This window comes from Nycticebus coucang, chromosome 7, assembly GCF_027406575.1.
Source record: "Nycticebus coucang isolate mNycCou1 chromosome 7, mNycCou1.pri, whole genome shotgun sequence".
Taxonomy (NCBI): Eukaryota; Metazoa; Chordata; class Mammalia; order Primates; family Lorisidae; genus Nycticebus; species Nycticebus coucang.
This window is the reverse complement of record NC_069786.1, coordinates 75,233,216-75,251,866: the sequence shown is the minus strand read 5'-3', so window position 1 is coordinate 75,251,866 and position 18,651 is coordinate 75,233,216. Positions and strand designations below refer to the sequence as shown.

At 42.9% G+C, this 18,651-nt stretch overlaps 1 protein-coding gene across 1 annotated transcript in view; it reads left to right on the top strand.

The window, feature by feature from the left end:
* The window catches only part of TTN (titin), a 281,643-nt gene that overhangs the window by 229,666 nt on the left and 33,326 nt on the right, over positions 1 to 18,651 (top strand). Inside the window, 3 exon segments of the mRNA XM_053597943.1 lie at positions 7 to 594; positions 682 to 984; positions 1,088 to 18,193. Of these exon segments, the coding sequence (XP_053453918.1) occupies positions 7 to 594; positions 682 to 984; positions 1,088 to 18,193 (17,997 nt within the window).

The following is an 18,651-nucleotide window of genomic DNA, read 5'->3' as shown; positions in this document are numbered from 1 at the left end:
TTGCAGAGGCACCAACCATTGTCCTTGATCCAACAATAAAAGACGGGCTAACAGTGAAAGCGGGAGAAACCATTATTTTGAGTGCCATTAGCATTCTTGGAAAACCCCTGCCAAAGTCAAGTTGGTCCAAGGCAGGAAAAGATATTAGACCATCAGATATCACTCAGATAACTACAACTCCAACATCTTCCATGCTTGCTATCAAGTATTCCACAAGAAAAGATGCTGGTGAATACACCATCACTGCTACCAATGCTTTTGGCACAAAGGAGGAACACGTGAAGGTAACAGTCCTTGATGTACCTGGTCCTCCAGGTCCTATTGAAATCAGTAATGTTTCTGCTGAAAAAGCAACACTTACTTGGACACCTCCCTTGGAAGATGGTGGTTCACCAATTAAGTCCTATGTTCTTGAAAAGAGAGAAACCAGCAGACTTTTATGGACAGTGGTTTCTGAAGATATCCAGTCTTGCAGGCATGTGGCAACCAAACTTATCCAAGGAAATGAGTACATCTTCCGGGTCTCAGCTGTAAACCACTATGGCCAAGGAGAACCCGTACAGTCTGAGCCAGTCAAAATGGTGGACAGATTTGGTATGTAGAGCATGTTAGGGAATTGATATGGAAACATTCGCAGCCCAGGGAAATCATGCATTTCTCATAAATTTGTTTCTTTTTCAGGTCCTCCTGGCCCTCCTGAAAAACCAGAGGTATCAAATGTCACTAAAAACACTGCAACTGTCAGCTGGAAGAGGCCAGTGGATGATGGTGGCAGTGAAATCACAGGGTATCATATAGAAAGGAGAGAAAAGAAAAGCTTGCGATGGGTGAGGGCAACAAAGACGCCTGTTTCTGATCTCAGATGCAAAGTAACAGGATTGCAAGAAGGAAGCACCTATGAATTCCGTGTCAGTGCAGAAAACAGAGCAGGAATTGGTCCACCTAGTGCTGCTTCAAATTCCGTTCTAATGAAAGATGCTGCATGTTAGTATTTATCCTTCTCAAAACTGCTCATTCGGGAGTGCCAATATTTTATATAAATTATCCAAAAGCCAAACTCTGAATATACACTTTGTTTCTTTTTCAGATCCGCCAGGACCACCTGCAAATGCACGTGTCACTGATACCACCAAGAAATCTGCTTCACTAGCATGGGGCAGGCCCCATTATGATGGTGGACTTGAAATCACGGGCTATATTGTAGAGCATCAAAAAGTAGGAGAGGAGGCCTGGATAAAAGACACAACAGGAACTGCTCTCAGAATCACTGAGTTTGTCGTCCCTGATCTTCATACTAAAGAAAAATACAACTTTAGAATCAGTGCCGTCAATGATGCAGGTGTCGGAGAGCCAGCAGTGATTCCAGATGTTGAAATTGTAGAACGGGAAATGGCTCCTGATTTTGAACTAGATGCTGAGCTTCGAAGAACACTTGTTGTTAGAGCAGGACTCAGTATTAGAATATTTGTGCCAATTAAAGGTCGTCCTGCACCTGAAGTGACGTGGACCAAAGATGATGTCAACCTGAAAACCCGAGCCAACATTGAAAACACAGAGTCATTTACTCTCCTGATTATCCCAGAATGTAACAGATATGACACTGGTAAATTCGTGATGACCATTGAAAACCCTGCTGGGAAGAAAAGTGGCTTTGTTAATGTCAGAGTCTTGGACACACCAGGCCCTGTCCTCAACCTGCGACCTACAGACATCACAAAGGACAGTGTCATCCTGCATTGGGACCTCCCTCTGATAGATGGAGGCTCACGTATAACAAACTATATTGTAGAGAAACGTGAAGCAACGCGGAAATCATATTCCACAGCCACTACTAAGTGCCATAAATGCACATATAAAGTTACTGGCTTGACTGAAGGATGTGAATACTTCTTCAGAGTGATGGCAGAGAATGAATATGGAATTGGTGAGCCAACAGAAACTACAGAACCTGTAAGAGCCTCTGAAGCACCGTCACCACCAGACAGCCTTAACATCATGGACATAACTAAGAGCACTGTCAGCCTGGCATGGCCTAAACCCAAACACGATGGTGGCAGCAAGATCACTGGCTATGTGATCGAAGCCCAAAGAAAAGGTTCTGACCAGTGGACCCACATCACAACCGTGAAAGGCTTAGAATGTGTTGCGAGGAATCTAACTGAGGGGGAGGAATACACCTTCCAAGTGATGGCAGTGAACAGTGCCGGGAGAAGTGCCCCTCGAGAAAGCAGACCCGTCATTGTGAAGGAGCAGACAATGCTTCCAGAGTTGGATCTTCGTGGCATCTATCAGAAATTGGTCATTGCCAGAGCTGGGGACAACATCAAAGTAGAAATTCCAGTGCTTGGCCGACCACAGCCCACAGTGACATGGAAGAAAGGAGACCAAATTCTTAAACAGACACAGAGAGTTAATTTTGAAAACACAGCAACTTCAACCATCTTAAATATCAATGAGTGTGTCCGAAGTGACAGTGGGCCCTATCCATTAACAGCAAGGAACATTGTAGGAGAGGTTGGTGATGTCATCACCATTCAAGTTCATGATATCCCAGGGCCACCTACTGGACCAATCAAATTTGATGAAGTTTCATCTGATTTTGTAGTCTTTTCTTGGGACCCCCCTGAGAATGACGGAGGTGTTCCAATAAGCAACTATGTGGTGGAAATGCGGCAGACTGACAGTACCACCTGGGTCGAGTTAGCAACCACTGTTATACGCACGACCTATAAAGCCACCCGCCTTACTACCGGCGTAGAGTATCAATTCCGTGTAAAAGCTCAAAACAGATATGGAGTTGGACCAGGTATCACATCAGCATCTGTCATCGCCACCTATCCATTTAAGGTTCCTGGGCCTCCTGGTACTCCCCAGGTAACTGCAGTTACCAAAGATTCAATGACAATTAGCTGGCATGAGCCCCTTTCTGATGGAGGAAGCCCCATTTTAGGATATCACATTGAAAGAAAAGAACGAAACGGTATTCTCTGGCAGACTGTGAGCAAAGCATTAGTACCAGGCAACATTTTCAAATCAACTGGACTTACAGATGGTATTGCTTATGAATTCCGAGTGATTGCAGAAAACATGGCAGGCAAAAGCAAGCCAAGCAAGCCGTCTGAACCTATGTTAGCTTTAGATCCCATCGACCCACCTGGGAAACCTGTACCTTTAAATATTACTAGACATACCGTGACACTTAAATGGGCCAAGCCTGAATATACTGGAGGCTTTAAAATTACTAGTTATATAGTTGAAAAGAGAGACCTTCCTAATGGCCGGTGGCTGAAGGCCAACTTCAGCAACATTTTGGAGAATGAATTTACAGTGAGTGGCCTAACAGAAGATGCTGCATATGAATTCCGTGTGATTGCCAAAAATGCTGCTGGTGCCATTAGTCCACCGTCTGAGCCATCCGATGCTATCACATGCAGGGATGATATTGAAGCACCAAGGATCATGGTGGATGTCAGATTTAAGGACACAGTTATATTAAAAGCAGGTGAAGCATTCAAGCTGGAAGCTGATGTTTCGGGTCGCCCACCCCCAACGATGGAGTGGACCAAAGATGGAAAGGAGCTGGAAAACACAGCAAAATTAGAAATAAAAATTGCAGATTTCTCTACTAATCTGGTAAACAAAGATTCATCAAGAACGGATAGTGGTGCCTACACCCTCACAGCGACTAATCCTGGTGGCTTTGCCAAACACATTTTCAACGTCAAAGTCCTTGATAGACCAGGCCCACCTGAAGGACCTTTAGCTGTATCTGAAGTGACATCAGAAAAGTGTGTGTTATCATGGTTGCCTCCACTAGATGATGGAGGTGCCAAAATTGAACATTACATAGTACAGAAACGTGAAACCAGCAGGTTGGCCTGGACAAATGTAGCCTCAGAAGTCCAAGTAACAAAACTAAAGGTCACAAAACTTCTGAAAGGCAATGAATACATATTCCGTGTCATGGCTGTAAATAAATATGGAGTTGGAGAGCCACTAGAATCAGAGCCTGTGCTTGCAGTGAATCCTTATGGACCCCCTGATCCACCCAAAAATCCTGAAGTTACAACAATTACTAAAGATTCGATGGTTGTCTGCTGGGGACATCCTGACTCTGATGGAGGAAGTGAAATCATCAATTATATTGTGGAACGGCGTGATAAAGCTGGGCAACGCTGGGTAAAATGCAACAAAAAGACTCTTACTGATTTAAGATATAAAGTGTCTGGACTGACAGAAGGACATGAATATGAGTTCAGGATTATGGCTGAAAATGCTGCTGGAATTAGTGCACCAAGTGCTACAAGTCCCTTTTATAAGGCTTGTGATGCTGTATTTAAGCCTGGCCCACCAGGAAACCCACGAGTTCTAGATACAAGTAGATCATCCATTTCAATCGCTTGGAATAAACCTATCTATGATGGTGGTTCAGAAATCACTGGGTATATGGTTGAGATTGCCCTGCCAGAAGAAGATGAGTGGCAGGTTGTCACTCCACCAGCTGGGCTCAAGGCAACTTCTTATACCATCACCAACCTCATAGAGAATCAGGAATATAAAATCCGCATCTATGCCATGAATTCTGAAGGACTTGGGGAACCTGCCCTTGTTCCTGGAACTCCAAAGGCTGAAGACAGATTGCTGCCTCCAGAGATAGAACTGGACGCTGACCTGCGCAAAGTTGTTACTATAAGAGCCTGTTGTACCCTAAGACTTTTTGTTCCAATCAAAGGAAGGCCTGCACCTGAGGTGAAGTGGACCCGAGAACATGGAGAATCCTTAGAGAAAGCCAGCATTGAATCCACAAGCTCTTATACCCTGCTTATTGTTGGAAATGTAAACAGATTCGACAGTGGCAAATACATACTAACTGTAGAAAACAGCTCAGGCAGCAAGTCCGCATTTGTCAATGTTAGAGTACTGGATACCCCAGGCCCTCCACAGAATCTAAAGGTAAAGGAGGTCACCAAGACATCTGTCACCCTGACATGGGAGCCTCCTCTCCTGGACGGAGGTTCAAAAATAAAGAACTATATTGTTGAAAAGCGGGAATCAACAAGAAAAGCATATTCAACAGTTGCCACAAACTGCCACAAGACTTCCTGGAAAGTAGAGCAGCTTCAAGAAGGCTGCAGCTATTATTTCCGGGTTCTTGCTGAAAATGAATATGGCATCGGGCTGCCCGCTGAAACTGCAGAATCTGTGAAAGCATCAGAACGACCTCTTCCTCCAGGAAAAATAACCTTGGTGGATGTCACAAGAAATAGCGTTTCACTCTCATGGGAGAAGCCAGAGCATGATGGAGGCAGCCGAATTCTAGGCTACATTGTGGAGATGCAGAGCAAAGGCAGTGATAAATGGGCCACCTGTGCCACAGTCAAGGTCACCGAAGCCACTATAACTGGTTTAATTCAGGGTGAGGAATACTCCTTCCGTGTTTCAGCTCAGAATGAAAAAGGCATCAGTGATCCTAGACAACTGAGCGTGCCAGTGATTGCCAAAGATCTTGTCATTCCACCAGCCTTCAAACTCCTGTTCAATACTTTCACCGTCTTGGCAGATGAAGACCTCAAAGTTGATGTTCCATTCATTGGCCGCCCTACACCAGCTGTAACCTGGCATAAAGACGATGTGCCACTGAAGCAGACAACCCGAGTCAATGCAGAGAGCACAGAAAATAACTCCCTGCTGACAATAAAGGAAGCTTGCAGAGAAGATGTTGGCCATTATGTAGTGAAACTGACTAACTGTGCTGGTGAAGCTACTGAAACCCTTAATGTTATTGTCCTTGACAAACCAGGGCCTCCAACTGGACCAGTTAAAATGGATGAAGTAACAGCTGACAGTATTACTCTTTCCTGGGGCCCACCGAAGTATGATGGGGGAAGTTCTATCAATAACTACATTGTTGAGAAACGGGACACTTCCACAACTACCTGGCATATTGTGTCAGCTACAGTTGCAAGGACAACAATAAAGGCTTGCAGATTAAAGACTGGATGTGAATATCAGTTTAGAATTGCAGCTGAAAACCGATACGGAAAGAGTACCTACCTCAATTCAGAGCCTATCGTGGCCCATTATCCATTCAAAGTTCCTGGTCCTCCTGGCACTCCTATTGTCACTCTCTCCTCTAAGGACAGCATGGAAGTACAGTGGAATGAGCCAGTCAGTGATGGAGGAAGCAGAGTCATTGGCTACCATCTAGAACGCAAGGAAAGAAATAGCATCCTCTGGGTCAAGTTGAATAAAACACCTATTCCTCAAACCAAGTTTAAAGCAACTGGCCTCGAAGAAGGCATTGAATATGAATTTAGAGTCTCTGCAGAGAACATTGTGGGCATCGGCAAGCCAAGTAAAGTGTCAGAGTGCTATGTAGCTCGTGACCCATGTGATCCACCAGGACGGCCAGAAGCAATCATTGTCACAAGAAATTCTGTGACGCTACAGTGGAAGAAACCTGCCTATGATGGTGGAAGCAAGATCACTGGCTATGTCGTTGAAAAGAAAGAATTACCTGAGGGCCGCTGGATGAAAGCCAGCTTTACAAATATCATTGACACTCAGTTTGAAGTAACTGGCCTCGTTGAAGATCACCGATATGAGTTCCGGGTTATCGCTCGAAATGCCGCAGGAGTGTTCAGTGAGCCTTCGGAGAGCACAGGAGCGATCACCGCAAGGGATGAAGTCGAGCCACCACGAATCAGTATGGATCCAAAATTCAAAGACACAGTCGTGGTGCATGCTGGTGAGTTATTCAAGGTCGATGCAGACATTTATGGCAAACCAATACCAACTATTCAATGGATTAAAGGTGATCAGGAGCTTTCGAACACAGCTCGATTAGAAATAAAGAGCACCGACTTTGCCACCAGTCTCAGCATAAAGGATGCAGTTCGTGTTGACAGCGGAAATTACATACTAAAGGCCAAAAATGTTGCAGGAGAGCGATCGGTGACCGTGAATGTCAAAGTTCTTGATAGACCAGGTCCACCTGAAGGACCTGTCGTCATCTCGGGAGTTACAGCAGAAAAATGCTCACTTGCTTGGAAACCCCCACTTCAAGATGGTGGGAGTGATATCATAAATTATATTGTGGAAAGGAGAGAAACCAGCCGCTTAGTTTGGACTGTGGTTGATGCCAATGTGCAAACTCTCAGCTGCAAAGTTACTAAGCTTCTTGAAGGCAACGAATATATTTTCCGTATAATGGCTGTAAACAAATATGGTGTTGGTGAACCTCTTGAATCTGAGCCAGTCATTGCCAAGAATCCATTTGTAGTGCCAGATGCACCAAAAGCTCCAGAAGTTACAACAGTGACCAAAGACTCAATGATTGTTGTATGGGAAAGGCCAGCATCTGATGGTGGCAGCGAGATTCTCGGTTATGTTCTTGAAAAACGAGATAAAGAGGGCATTAGATGGACAAGATGCCACAAGCGTCTGGTTGGGGAGTTGCGCTTGAGAGTAACTGGACTCATAGAAAATCACAATTATGAGTTCAGAGTCTCAGCTGAGAATGCTGCTGGACTTAGTGAACCAAGCCCGCCTTCTGCTTACCAAAAGGCTTGTGATCCCATTTATAAGCCAGGACCTCCAAACAACCCAAAAGTCATAGATATTACCCGGTCTTCAGTTTTCCTGTCTTGGAGCAAACCAATATATGATGGTGGCAGTGAAATCCAAGGATACATTGTTGAAAAATGTGATGTGAGTGTTGGTGATTGGACAATGTGCACTCCACCAACTGGAATCAATAAAACAAATATAGAAGTTGAGAAGCTCTTGGAAAAGCATGAATACAACTTCCGGATCTGTGCTATTAATAAGGCTGGAGTTGGAGAACATGCAGATGTCCCTGGACCTATTATAGTTGAAGAAAAACTAGAAGCACCCGACATTGATCTTGACCTAGAATTAAGGAAAATTATAAATATAAGGGCAGGGGGCTCCTTAAGGTTATTTGTTCCCATAAGAGGTCGTCCTACACCAGAAGTTAAATGGGGCAAAATGGATGGTGAAATACGAGATGCAGCTATAATTGACATCACTAGCAGTTTCACCTCTCTTGTTCTTGACAATGTTAACCGATACGACAGTGGAAAATACACTCTCACTTTAGAAAACAGCAGTGGAACAAAGTCTGCCTTTGTTACTGTGAGAGTCCTGGACACACCAAGTCCACCTGTTAACTTAAAAGTCACAGATATCACCAAAGACTCAGTATCAATTACATGGGAACCTCCTTTGTTGGATGGGGGGTCCAAAATCAAAAATTACATTGTTGAGAAACGTGAAGCCACGAGAAAATCATATGCTGCTGTTGTAACTAATTGCCATAAGAATTCTTGGAAAATTGAACAACTCCAAGAAGGCTGCAGTTACTACTTTAGAGTCACAGCAGAGAATGAGTATGGAATTGGCCTCCCTGCCCACACTGCTGATCCAATTAAGGTTGCAGAAGTCCCACAACCTCCAGGAAAAATAACTGTGGATGATGTCACCAGAAACAGTGTCTCTCTGAGTTGGACAAAGCCTGAACACGATGGTGGCAGTAAAATCATTCAGTATATTGTGGAAATGCAAGCTAAACACAGTGAGAAATGGTCAGAGTGTGCTCGAGTAAAGTCTCTTGATGCAGTAATTACCAACCTAACTCAGGGAGAAGAATATCTTTTCCGAGTTGTTGCTGTAAATGAAAAGGGGAGAAGTGACCCAAGGTCCCTTGCTGTTCCAATAGTTGCCAAAGATCTGGTCATTGAGCCAGATGTGAGACCTGCATTCAACAGTTACAGTGTACAGGTTGGCCAAGATTTGAAAATTGAAGTACCAATTTCTGGACGTCCTAAGCCAACCATTACCTGGACTAAAGATGGCCTTCCACTGAAGCAGACCACAAGAGTCAATGTTACTGATTCACTTGACCTCACCACACTCAGTATTAAAGAAACTCATAAGGATGATGGTGGACAATATGGAATCACAGTTGCCAATGTTGTTGGTCAGAAAGCAGCATCCATCGAAATTATAACTCTAGATAAGCCTGATCCTCCAAAAGGACCTGTTAAATTTGATGAAGTCAGTGCTGAAAGTATTACAATATCTTGGAATCCTCCATTATATACAGGAGGCTGCCAAATCACCAACTACATTGTTCAGAAGAGAGATACAACCACCACAGTGTGGGATGTTGTTTCTGCTACTGTTGCTAGAACTACACTCAAAGTAACCAAACTGAAAACCGGCACAGAATACCAGTTCAGAATTTTTGCTGAAAACAGATACGGACAAAGCTTTGCCTTAGAGTCTGATCCAATTGTAGCTCAATATCCCTACAAAGAACCAGGCCCTCCAGGCACACCATTTGCCACAGCCATTTCCAAAGACTCCATGGTTATACAGTGGCATGAACCAATCAATAATGGTGGAAGCCCAGTCATAGGTTACCACCTTGAGAAAAAGGAAAGAAATAGTATTATGTGGACAAAAGTCAATAAAACTATTATTCATGACACCCAGTTTAAAGCACAGAATCTCGAAGAAGGCATTGAATATGAATTCAGAGTTTATGCTGAAAATATTGTTGGTGTAGGCAAAGCAAGCAAGAATTCTGAATGCTATGTAGCCAGAGATCCCTGTGACCCACCAGGAACCCCAGAAGCAATAATGGTTAAAAGAAATGAAATCACTCTACAGTGGACAAAACCTGTGTATGATGGTGGAAGTATGATCACAGGCTACATTGTGGAGAAACGTGATTTGCCTGATGGTCGATGGATGAAAGCTAGCTTTACAAACGTCATTGAAACTCAATTCACTGTGTCAGGTCTTACTGAAGATCAAAGATATGAATTCAGAGTCATTGCAAAGAATGCAGCTGGTACATTAAGTAAACCCTCTGACAGTACCGGACCAATAACTGCCAAGGATGAGGTTGAACTCCCGAGAATTTCAATGGATCCAAAATACAGAGACACAATTGTGGTAAATGCTGGAGAAACATTCAGGCTTGAGGCTGATGTCTATGGGAAGCCCTTGCCTACCATCGAATGGTTACGAGGAGAAAAAGAAGTTGAAGAATCTGCTAGATGTGAAATAAAGAATACAGATTACAAGGCTTTACTTATTGTAAAGGATGCCATTAGAATTGATGGTGGACAGTATATTTTAAGAGCATCCAATGTCGCAGGTTCTAAGTCTTTCCCAGTAAATGTGAAAGTATTAGACAGACCAGGACCTCCAGAAGGGCCAGTCCAGGTTACTGGAGTCACTTCTGAAAAATGCAATTTAACATGGTCCCCACCACTTCAAGATGGTGGCAGTGACATTTCTCACTATGTTGTTGAAAAGCGAGAAACCAGTCGACTTGCTTGGACTGTTGTTTCTTCAGAAGTTGTGACCAATTCTCTGAAAGTTACCAAACTCTTAGAAGGAAATGAATATATTTTCCGTATAATGGCTGTCAACAAGTATGGTGTTGGAGAGCCTTTGGAATCTGCACCAGTCCTAATGAAAAATCCATTTGTACTTCCTGGACCACCAAAAAGCCTGGAAGTTACAAACATTGCCAAAGACTCCATGACTGTCTGCTGGAACCGCCCAGATAGTGATGGAGGAAGTGAGATTATTGGCTACATTGTGGAGAAAAGAGACAGAAGTGGCATTCGATGGATAAAATGTAATAAACGCCGCATTACAGATTTGCGACTAAGAGTAACAGGATTGACAGAAGATCATGAGTATGAGTTCAGAGTCTCTGCAGAAAATGCTGCTGGAATTGGAGAACCAAGTCCAGCTACAGTTTATTATAAGGCTTGTGATCCTGTGTTTAAACCTGGCCCACCCACCAATGTGCACACTGTAGACACCACCAAAAATTCAATTACACTTGCCTGGGGTAAACCCATCTATGATGGTGGCAGTGAGATCCTAGGATACGTAGTAGAAATCTGTAAAGCAGATGAAGAAGAGTGGCAGATAGTTACTCCACAGACTGGCCTGAGAGTCACTCGATTTGAAATTTCAAAACTCATTGAACACCAAGAATATAAAATACGAGTGTGTGCCCTCAACAAAGTTGGTTTAGGTGAGGCTGCATCCGTTCCTGGTACTGTGAAACCAGAAGATAAACTTGAAGCTCCTGAACTTGATCTTGACTCTGAATTAAGGAAAGGAATTGTTGTAAGAGCTGGTGGATCTGCCAGAATTCATATTCCATTCAAAGGTCGTCCAACACCTGAGATCACCTGGTCTCGAGAGGAAGGTGAATTCACAGATAAGGTCCAAATTGAAAAGGGAGTAAATTATACCCAACTATCAATAGAAAACTGTGACAGAAACGATGCTGGAAAATACATTCTCAAGCTGGAAAACAGCAGTGGATCTAAGTCTGCTTTTGTAACTGTGAAAGTTCTTGACACCCCAGGACCACCACAGAATTTGACAGTCAAAGAAGTAAGAAAGGATTCTGTCCTTCTGGTATGGGAACCACCCATTATTGATGGGGGTGCAAAAGTCAAGAACTATGTCATTGACAAACGTGAGTCAACCAGAAAAGCATATACTAATGTGAGCAGTAAGTGCAGCAAAACAAGTTTTAAAGTTGAGAATCTTACAGAAGGAGCCACTTATTACTTCAGAGTAATGGCTGAAAATGAATTTGGAGTTGGTGTTCCAGTGGAGACCGTGGATGCTGTGAAAGCTGCTGAACCTCCTTCACCACCAGGAAAAGTTACACTCACTGATGTGTCCCAGACCAGTGCATCGCTTATGTGGGAAAAACCTGAACATGATGGTGGTAGCAGAATCCTGGGGTATGTTGTTGAAATGCAGCCCAAAGGAACTGAAAAATGGAGTACTGTGGCTGAGTCAAAAGTCTGTAATGCAGTTGTCACCAGTTTGAGTTCTGGACAAGAATATCAATTCCGTGTCAAAGCTTACAACGAGAAAGGAAAAAGCGATCCAAGGGCACTTGGTGTTCCTGTCATAGCCAAGGACTTGACTATACAGCCTAGTTTAAAGTTACCATTTAACACATATAGTATCCAAGCAGGAGAAGATCTTAAAATAGAAATTCCAGTTATAGGTCGACCAAGACCTAAAATTGAGTGGGTCAAAGATGGTGAGCCTCTTAAACAGACAACAAGAGCAAATGTTGAAGAAACAGCTACCTCAACTATTTTGCACATTAAGGAAAGTAACAAAGATGACTTTGGGAAGTACACCATAACAGCCACAAATAGTGCAGGCACAGCCACAGAAAACCTCAGCATTATCGTTTTAGAAAAGCCTGGGCCTCCAGTTGGACCAGTTCGGTTCGATGAAGTTAGTGCAGACTTTGTGGTCATATCTTGGGAACCTCCAGCCTACACAGGTGGCTGCCAAATAAGCAACTACATTGTAGAGAAACGAGATACAACCACCACCACTTGGCACATGGTATCTGCCACAGTTGCAAGAACAACAATTAAAATAACCAAACTAAAAACAGGCACTGAGTACCAGTTTAGGATTTTTGCTGAAAACAGGTATGGCAAAAGTACCTCCCTGGATTCTAAACCAGTTGTTGTACAATATCCATTCAAAGAACCCGGACCACCTGGAACTCCTTTTGTGACATCAATCTCAAAAGATCAAATGCTTGTGCAATGGCATGAGCCAGTTAATGATGGAGGCAGCAAAGTTATCGGCTACCACCTTGAACAGAAAGAAAAGAACAGCATTTTATGGGTCAAGGTGAATAAGACTCCCATTCAAGATACCAAATTCAAAACAACTGGACTTGATGAAGGCCTTGAGTATGAGTTCAAAGTTTCTGCTGAAAATGTTGTTGGCATCGGCAAGCCTAGCAAAGTCTCAGAATGCTTTGTTGCTCGTGACCCATGTGACCCGCCTGGTCGCCCTGAAGCCATTGTCATTACAAGAAACAATGTCACCCTGAAGTGGAAGAAACCTGCCTACGATGGTGGCAGCAAAATAACAGGTTATATTGTGGAAAAGAAAGATCTACCTGATGGCCGTTGGATGAAAGCCAGCTTTACCAATGTATTAGATACTGAATTTACAGTGAGCGGACTTGTGGAAAACCAAAGATATGAATTTAGAGTAATTGCAAGAAATGCAGCTGGCAACTTTAGCGAACCATCTGAGAGCAGTGGTGCCATTACTGCAAGAGATGAAATTGATGCACCAAATGCCTCTCTGGATCCAAAATATAAAGATGTCATTGTTGTTCATGCAGGAGAGACTTTTGTTCTTGAAGCTGATATCCGCGGCAAACCCATACCTGATGTTGTTTGGTCAAAAGATGGAAAAGAGCTTGAGGAAACAGCTGCTAGAATGGAAATTAAATCTACTCTTCAGAAAACATCTCTTGTTGTCAAAGACTGTATACGGGCTGATGGAGGACAATATATTCTGAAACTCAGCAATGTTGGTGGTACAAAGTCTATACCAATCACTGTAAAGGTCCTTGACAGGCCAGGACCTCCTGAAGGGCCGCTGAAAGTTACCGGAGTTACCCAAGAAAAATGTTACCTGGCATGGAACCCACCTTTGCAAGATGGTGGTGCCAATATCTCTCATTACATCATTGAAAAGAGAGAGACAAGCCGACTTTCCTGGACCCAGGTTTCAACTGAGGTACCAGCCCTTAACTATAAAGTAACTAAACTTCTTCCTGGTAATGAGTACATTTTCCGTGTCATGGCTGTGAATAAATATGGAATTGGAGAGCCACTGGAATCTGAGCCTGTTATAGCCCGTAATCCTTATAAGACACCAGGCCCACCTTCAACACCTGAAGTCTCAACGATCACCAAAGACTCTATGGTAGTAACATGGGCTCGTCCAGTAGATGATGGAGGTGCTGAAATTGAGGGCTACATTCTTGAGAAACGAGATAAGGAAGGCATTAGATGGACCAAGTGCAATAAGAAGACACTAACAGATCTCCGGTTCCGGGTAACTGGTCTTACTGAAGGCCATTCCTATGAATTCAGAGTTTCTGCTGAAAATGCAGCTGGTGTGGGTGAACCCAGTGAGCCATCTGTTTTCTACCGTGCATGTGATGCCTTATATCCACCAGGTCCACCAAGCAATCCAAAAGTGACAGACACTTCCAGATCTTCTGTATCCCTGGCATGGAGTAAGCCAATTTATGATGGTGGTGCACCTGTCAAAGGCTATGTGGTTGAGATCAAAGAAGCCTCTGCTGATGAATGGACAACTTGCACTCCACCAACCGGATTACAAGGAAAACAGTTTACAGTGACCAAACTTAAAGAAAATACTGAATATAACTTCCGTATTTGTGCCATCAATTCTGAAGGTGTAGGTGAACCTGCAACTATCCCTGGCTCAGTTGCTGCTCGGGAGAGGGCAGAGCCACCAGAAATAGAACTTGATGCTGATCTCAGAAAGGTTGTCATTCTGCGTGCAAGCGCTACCCTACGCTTATTCGTCACTATCAAAGGTCGGCCAGAACCTGAAGTGAAGTGGGAAAAGGCCGATGGCATTCTCACTGAGAGGGCCCAGATTGAGGTGACCAGCTCCTTTACAATGTTGGTGATTGACAACGTTACCAGATTTGACAGTGGTCGGTATAATCTGACATTAGAAAATAACAGTGGCTCCAAAACAGCTTTTGTTAATGTCAGAGTTCTTGACTCACCAAGTGCTCCTGTGAATCTAACTGTAAAAGAAGTAAAGAAAGACTCAGTGATACTGTCCTGGGAACCACCACTTATTGATGGAGGAGCTAAGATTACAAATTACATTGTTGAAAAACGAGAAACTACAAGAAAAGCCTATGCTACCATTACAAACAATTGCACTAAAAATACTTTCAAAATTGAAAATCTACAAGAAGGATGTTCTTACTACTTCCGAGTCTTGGCTTCCAATGAATATGGGATCGGTTTACCAGCTGAAACAACTGAACCTGTTAAAGCAGCTGAACCACCCCTTCCACCTGGAAGAGTAAGTCTTGTTGATGTGACGCATAATACAGCTACACTTAAGTGGGAGAAACCAGAAAGTGATGGTGGAAGCAAAATCACTGGTTACGTAGTTGAAATGCAGACTAAAGGGAGTGAAAAATGGAGTACTTGTACACAAGTCAAGACTTTAGAAACAACTGTATCTGGCCTAACTGTAGGTGAAGAGTATGCCTTCCGGGTAGCTGCAGTTAATGAAAAAGGAAGAAGTGATCCAAGACAACTGGGAGTGCCCGTAATTGCAAGAGATATTGAAATAAAGCCTTCAGTTGAGCTTCCTTTCCATACTTACAATGTAAAGGCTAGAGACCAACTTAAGATTGATGTACCATTCAAAGGAAGACCTCAAGCTACCGTGACCTGGAAAAAAGATGGTCAGACACTTAAAGAGACAACTAGAGTCAACGTTTCTTCTTCAAAGACTGTAACATCACTATCTATTAAGGAAGCTTCAAGGGAAGATGTTGGAACTTATGAATTACGTGTTTCAAATAGTGCTGGATCTGTAACAGTTCCTATTACTATAATCGTCCTTGACAGACCAGGACCTCCAGGTCCCATACATATTGATGAGGTTAGTTGTGACAATGTAACTATTTCTTGGACTCCTCCAGAATATGATGGTGGCTGCCAAATTAGCAATTACATCGTTGAAAAGAAAGAAACCACTTCTACAACTTGGCATGTAGTTTCCCAAGCAGTTGCAAGAACATCTATTAAAATAGTTCGCCTGACAACAGGAAGTGAGTATCAATTCCGTGTCTGTGCAGAAAACCGCTATGGAAAGAGTACCTACAGTGAATCTTCAGCTATTGTTGTGGAGTACCCATTCAGTCCCCCAGGTCCTCCTGGTACTCCAAAAGTTGTGCATGCCACCAAATCTACCATGGTTGTAAGCTGGCAAGTGCCAGTTAATGATGGAGGAAGTCAAGTAATCGGCTATCACCTTGAGTATAAAGAAAGAAGCAGCATTCTTTGGTCGAAAGCAAATAAAGTCCTCATTGCCGATACTCAAATGAAAGTCTCTGGCCTTGATGAGGGTCTGATGTATGAGTATCGTGTATATGCTGAGAATATTGCTGGAATCGGCAAATGCAGTAAGTCTTGTGAACCAGTCCCTGCAAGAGATCCTTGTGATCCTCCTGGACAACCTGAAGTCACAAATATCACAAGAAAATCAGTGTCACTTAAATGGTCTAAACCACATTATGATGGTGGAGCTAAGATCACAGGATACATTGTTGAACGTAGAGAACTCCCAGATGGCCGGTGGCTGAAGTGCAATTATACTAACATACAAGAAACATACTTTGAAGTAACTGAACTTACTGAAGATCAGCGTTATGAATTCCGGGTTTTTGCAAGGAATGCTGCTGACTCCATTAGTGAACCATCTGAATCCACTGGACCTATTACAGTCAAAGATGATGTTGAGGCTCCAAGAATTATGATGGATGTCAAGTTCCGAGATGTTGTTGTTGTCAAAGCTGGAGAGGTCCTTAAGATAAATGCAGACATTGCAGGGCGACCTCTGCCAGTAATCTCCTGGGCCAAGGATGGTGTAGAAATTGAAGAAAGAGCAAGAACAGAAATTGTCTCAACAGACTCTAATACTTCATTAACAATTAAAGATTGTGTAAGACGAGACACTGGACAATATACACTAACACTGAAGAATGTTGCGGGAACTCGATCTGTGGCAGTTAATTGCAAGATACTTGATAAGCCCGGCCCACCAGCAGGACCACTTGAAATAAATGGCCTCACTTCTGAGAAATGCTCTCTTTCCTGGGGACGTCCCCAAGAAGATGGCGGTGCAGATATCGACTATTACATTGTAGAAAAGCGTGAAACAAGCCGCCTTGCATGGACAATATGTGAAGGAGAGTTGCAGACGACATTCTGCAAAGTAACCAAGTTACTCAAAGGCAATGAGTATATATTTAGAGTCACTAGTGTTAATAAATACGGTGTTGGTGAGTCCCTAGAGAGTGTGGCTGTAAAGGCACTAGATCCATTTACAGTTCCGAGTCCACCCACATCTTTGGAAATTACATCTGTGACCAAAGAGTTCATGACACTATGTTGGGCAAGACCTGAAAGTGATGGAGGCAGTGAAATCTCTGGATATATCATTGAAAGGCGAGAGAAAAATAGCCTACTATGGGTGCGTGTAAACAAAAAACCAGTTTATGATCTGAGAGTGAAATCAACTGGACTTAGGGAAGGATGTGAATATGAGTATCGGGTTTATGCCGAAAATGCTGCCGGTCTAAGTCTTCCAAGTGAACCCTCTCCCTTAATTCGGGCAGAAGATCCAGTGTTCTTACCATCTCCTCCATCCAAACCCAAAATTGTGGACTCAGGCAAGACAACTATTACTATTAGTTGGGTTAAGCCCTTGTTTGATGGTGGTGCCCCAATAACTGGATACACTGTAGAATATAAAACTTTCGATGAAACTGACTGGAAAACTGCCATTCAGAACCTAAGAGGCACAGAATATACAATAAGTGGACTCACAACAGGAGCTGAATATGTTTTCAGAGTGAGATCTGTCAATAAGGTCGGTGCTAGTGATCCCAGTGAAAGCTCTGACCTTCAGGTAGCAAAAGAAAGAGAAGAAGAACCTGTATTTGACATTGACAGTGAAATGAGGAAGACCTTGATTGTCAAGGCCGGCACCTCATTTACCATGACTGTGCCTTTCCGAGGAAGACCAGTACCCAATGTCTTGTGGAGTAAGCCAGACTCTGACCTCCGCACTAGAGCTTATATTGATTCCACAGACTCTCGTACATCACTCACTATTGAAAATGCCAACAGAAGTGATTCTGGAAAATACACATTAACAATTCAGAATGTTTTGAGTGCTGCTACTCTGACCTTAGTTGTCAAAGTTTTAGATTCCCCAGGTCCTCCAGCCAATATTACTGTACACGATGTAACCAAAGAGTCTGCCGTATTATCTTGGGACGTCCCTGACAACGATGGTGGAGCACCAGTGAAGAATTACCATATAGAAAAACGTGAGGCCAGCAAGAAAGCATGGGTCTCCGTAACCAACAACTGTAACCGCCTGTCCTACAAAGTTACCAACTTACAAGAAGGAGCTATTTACTACTTCAGAGTCGCCGGAGAAAACGAGTTTGGCGTTGGCCTACCAGCTGAAATAAAGGAAGGAGTGAAAATAACAGGTATGTTTTAAGAACAAGGAAATTCCACATATCAAAGGTTTATTTTGCTAGAATAGTGTAAATCATTCTAATTAGTCATCATTTAATCTTCAATGCTGTTAGTTCATACCCCAAACTATTTACACTACCACACAAAATGAAATCTCTAATACAGAGTTTTCATTGATTTAAAAAATATATAAATTTACATAGCTAGAATTGGATAATATACATATGTTGAATTTAAATATAATTGAATCTAACTGCATGTATGTGTGTGGGTGCATAATAATCACACACTATTTTAAATTGCACATGAACTTTATGCCTACCCTGTATATATATATATATTATAGAGAGAGAATATGTGTGTGCAGAAACTACATGACAAGTTTCTTACAAGATGGTTCATTTTGTCCCTCCTTTGTATTTTTATGATGCATTTGGGGTAAATTCTATTATTTAATCTAGTTATTTAA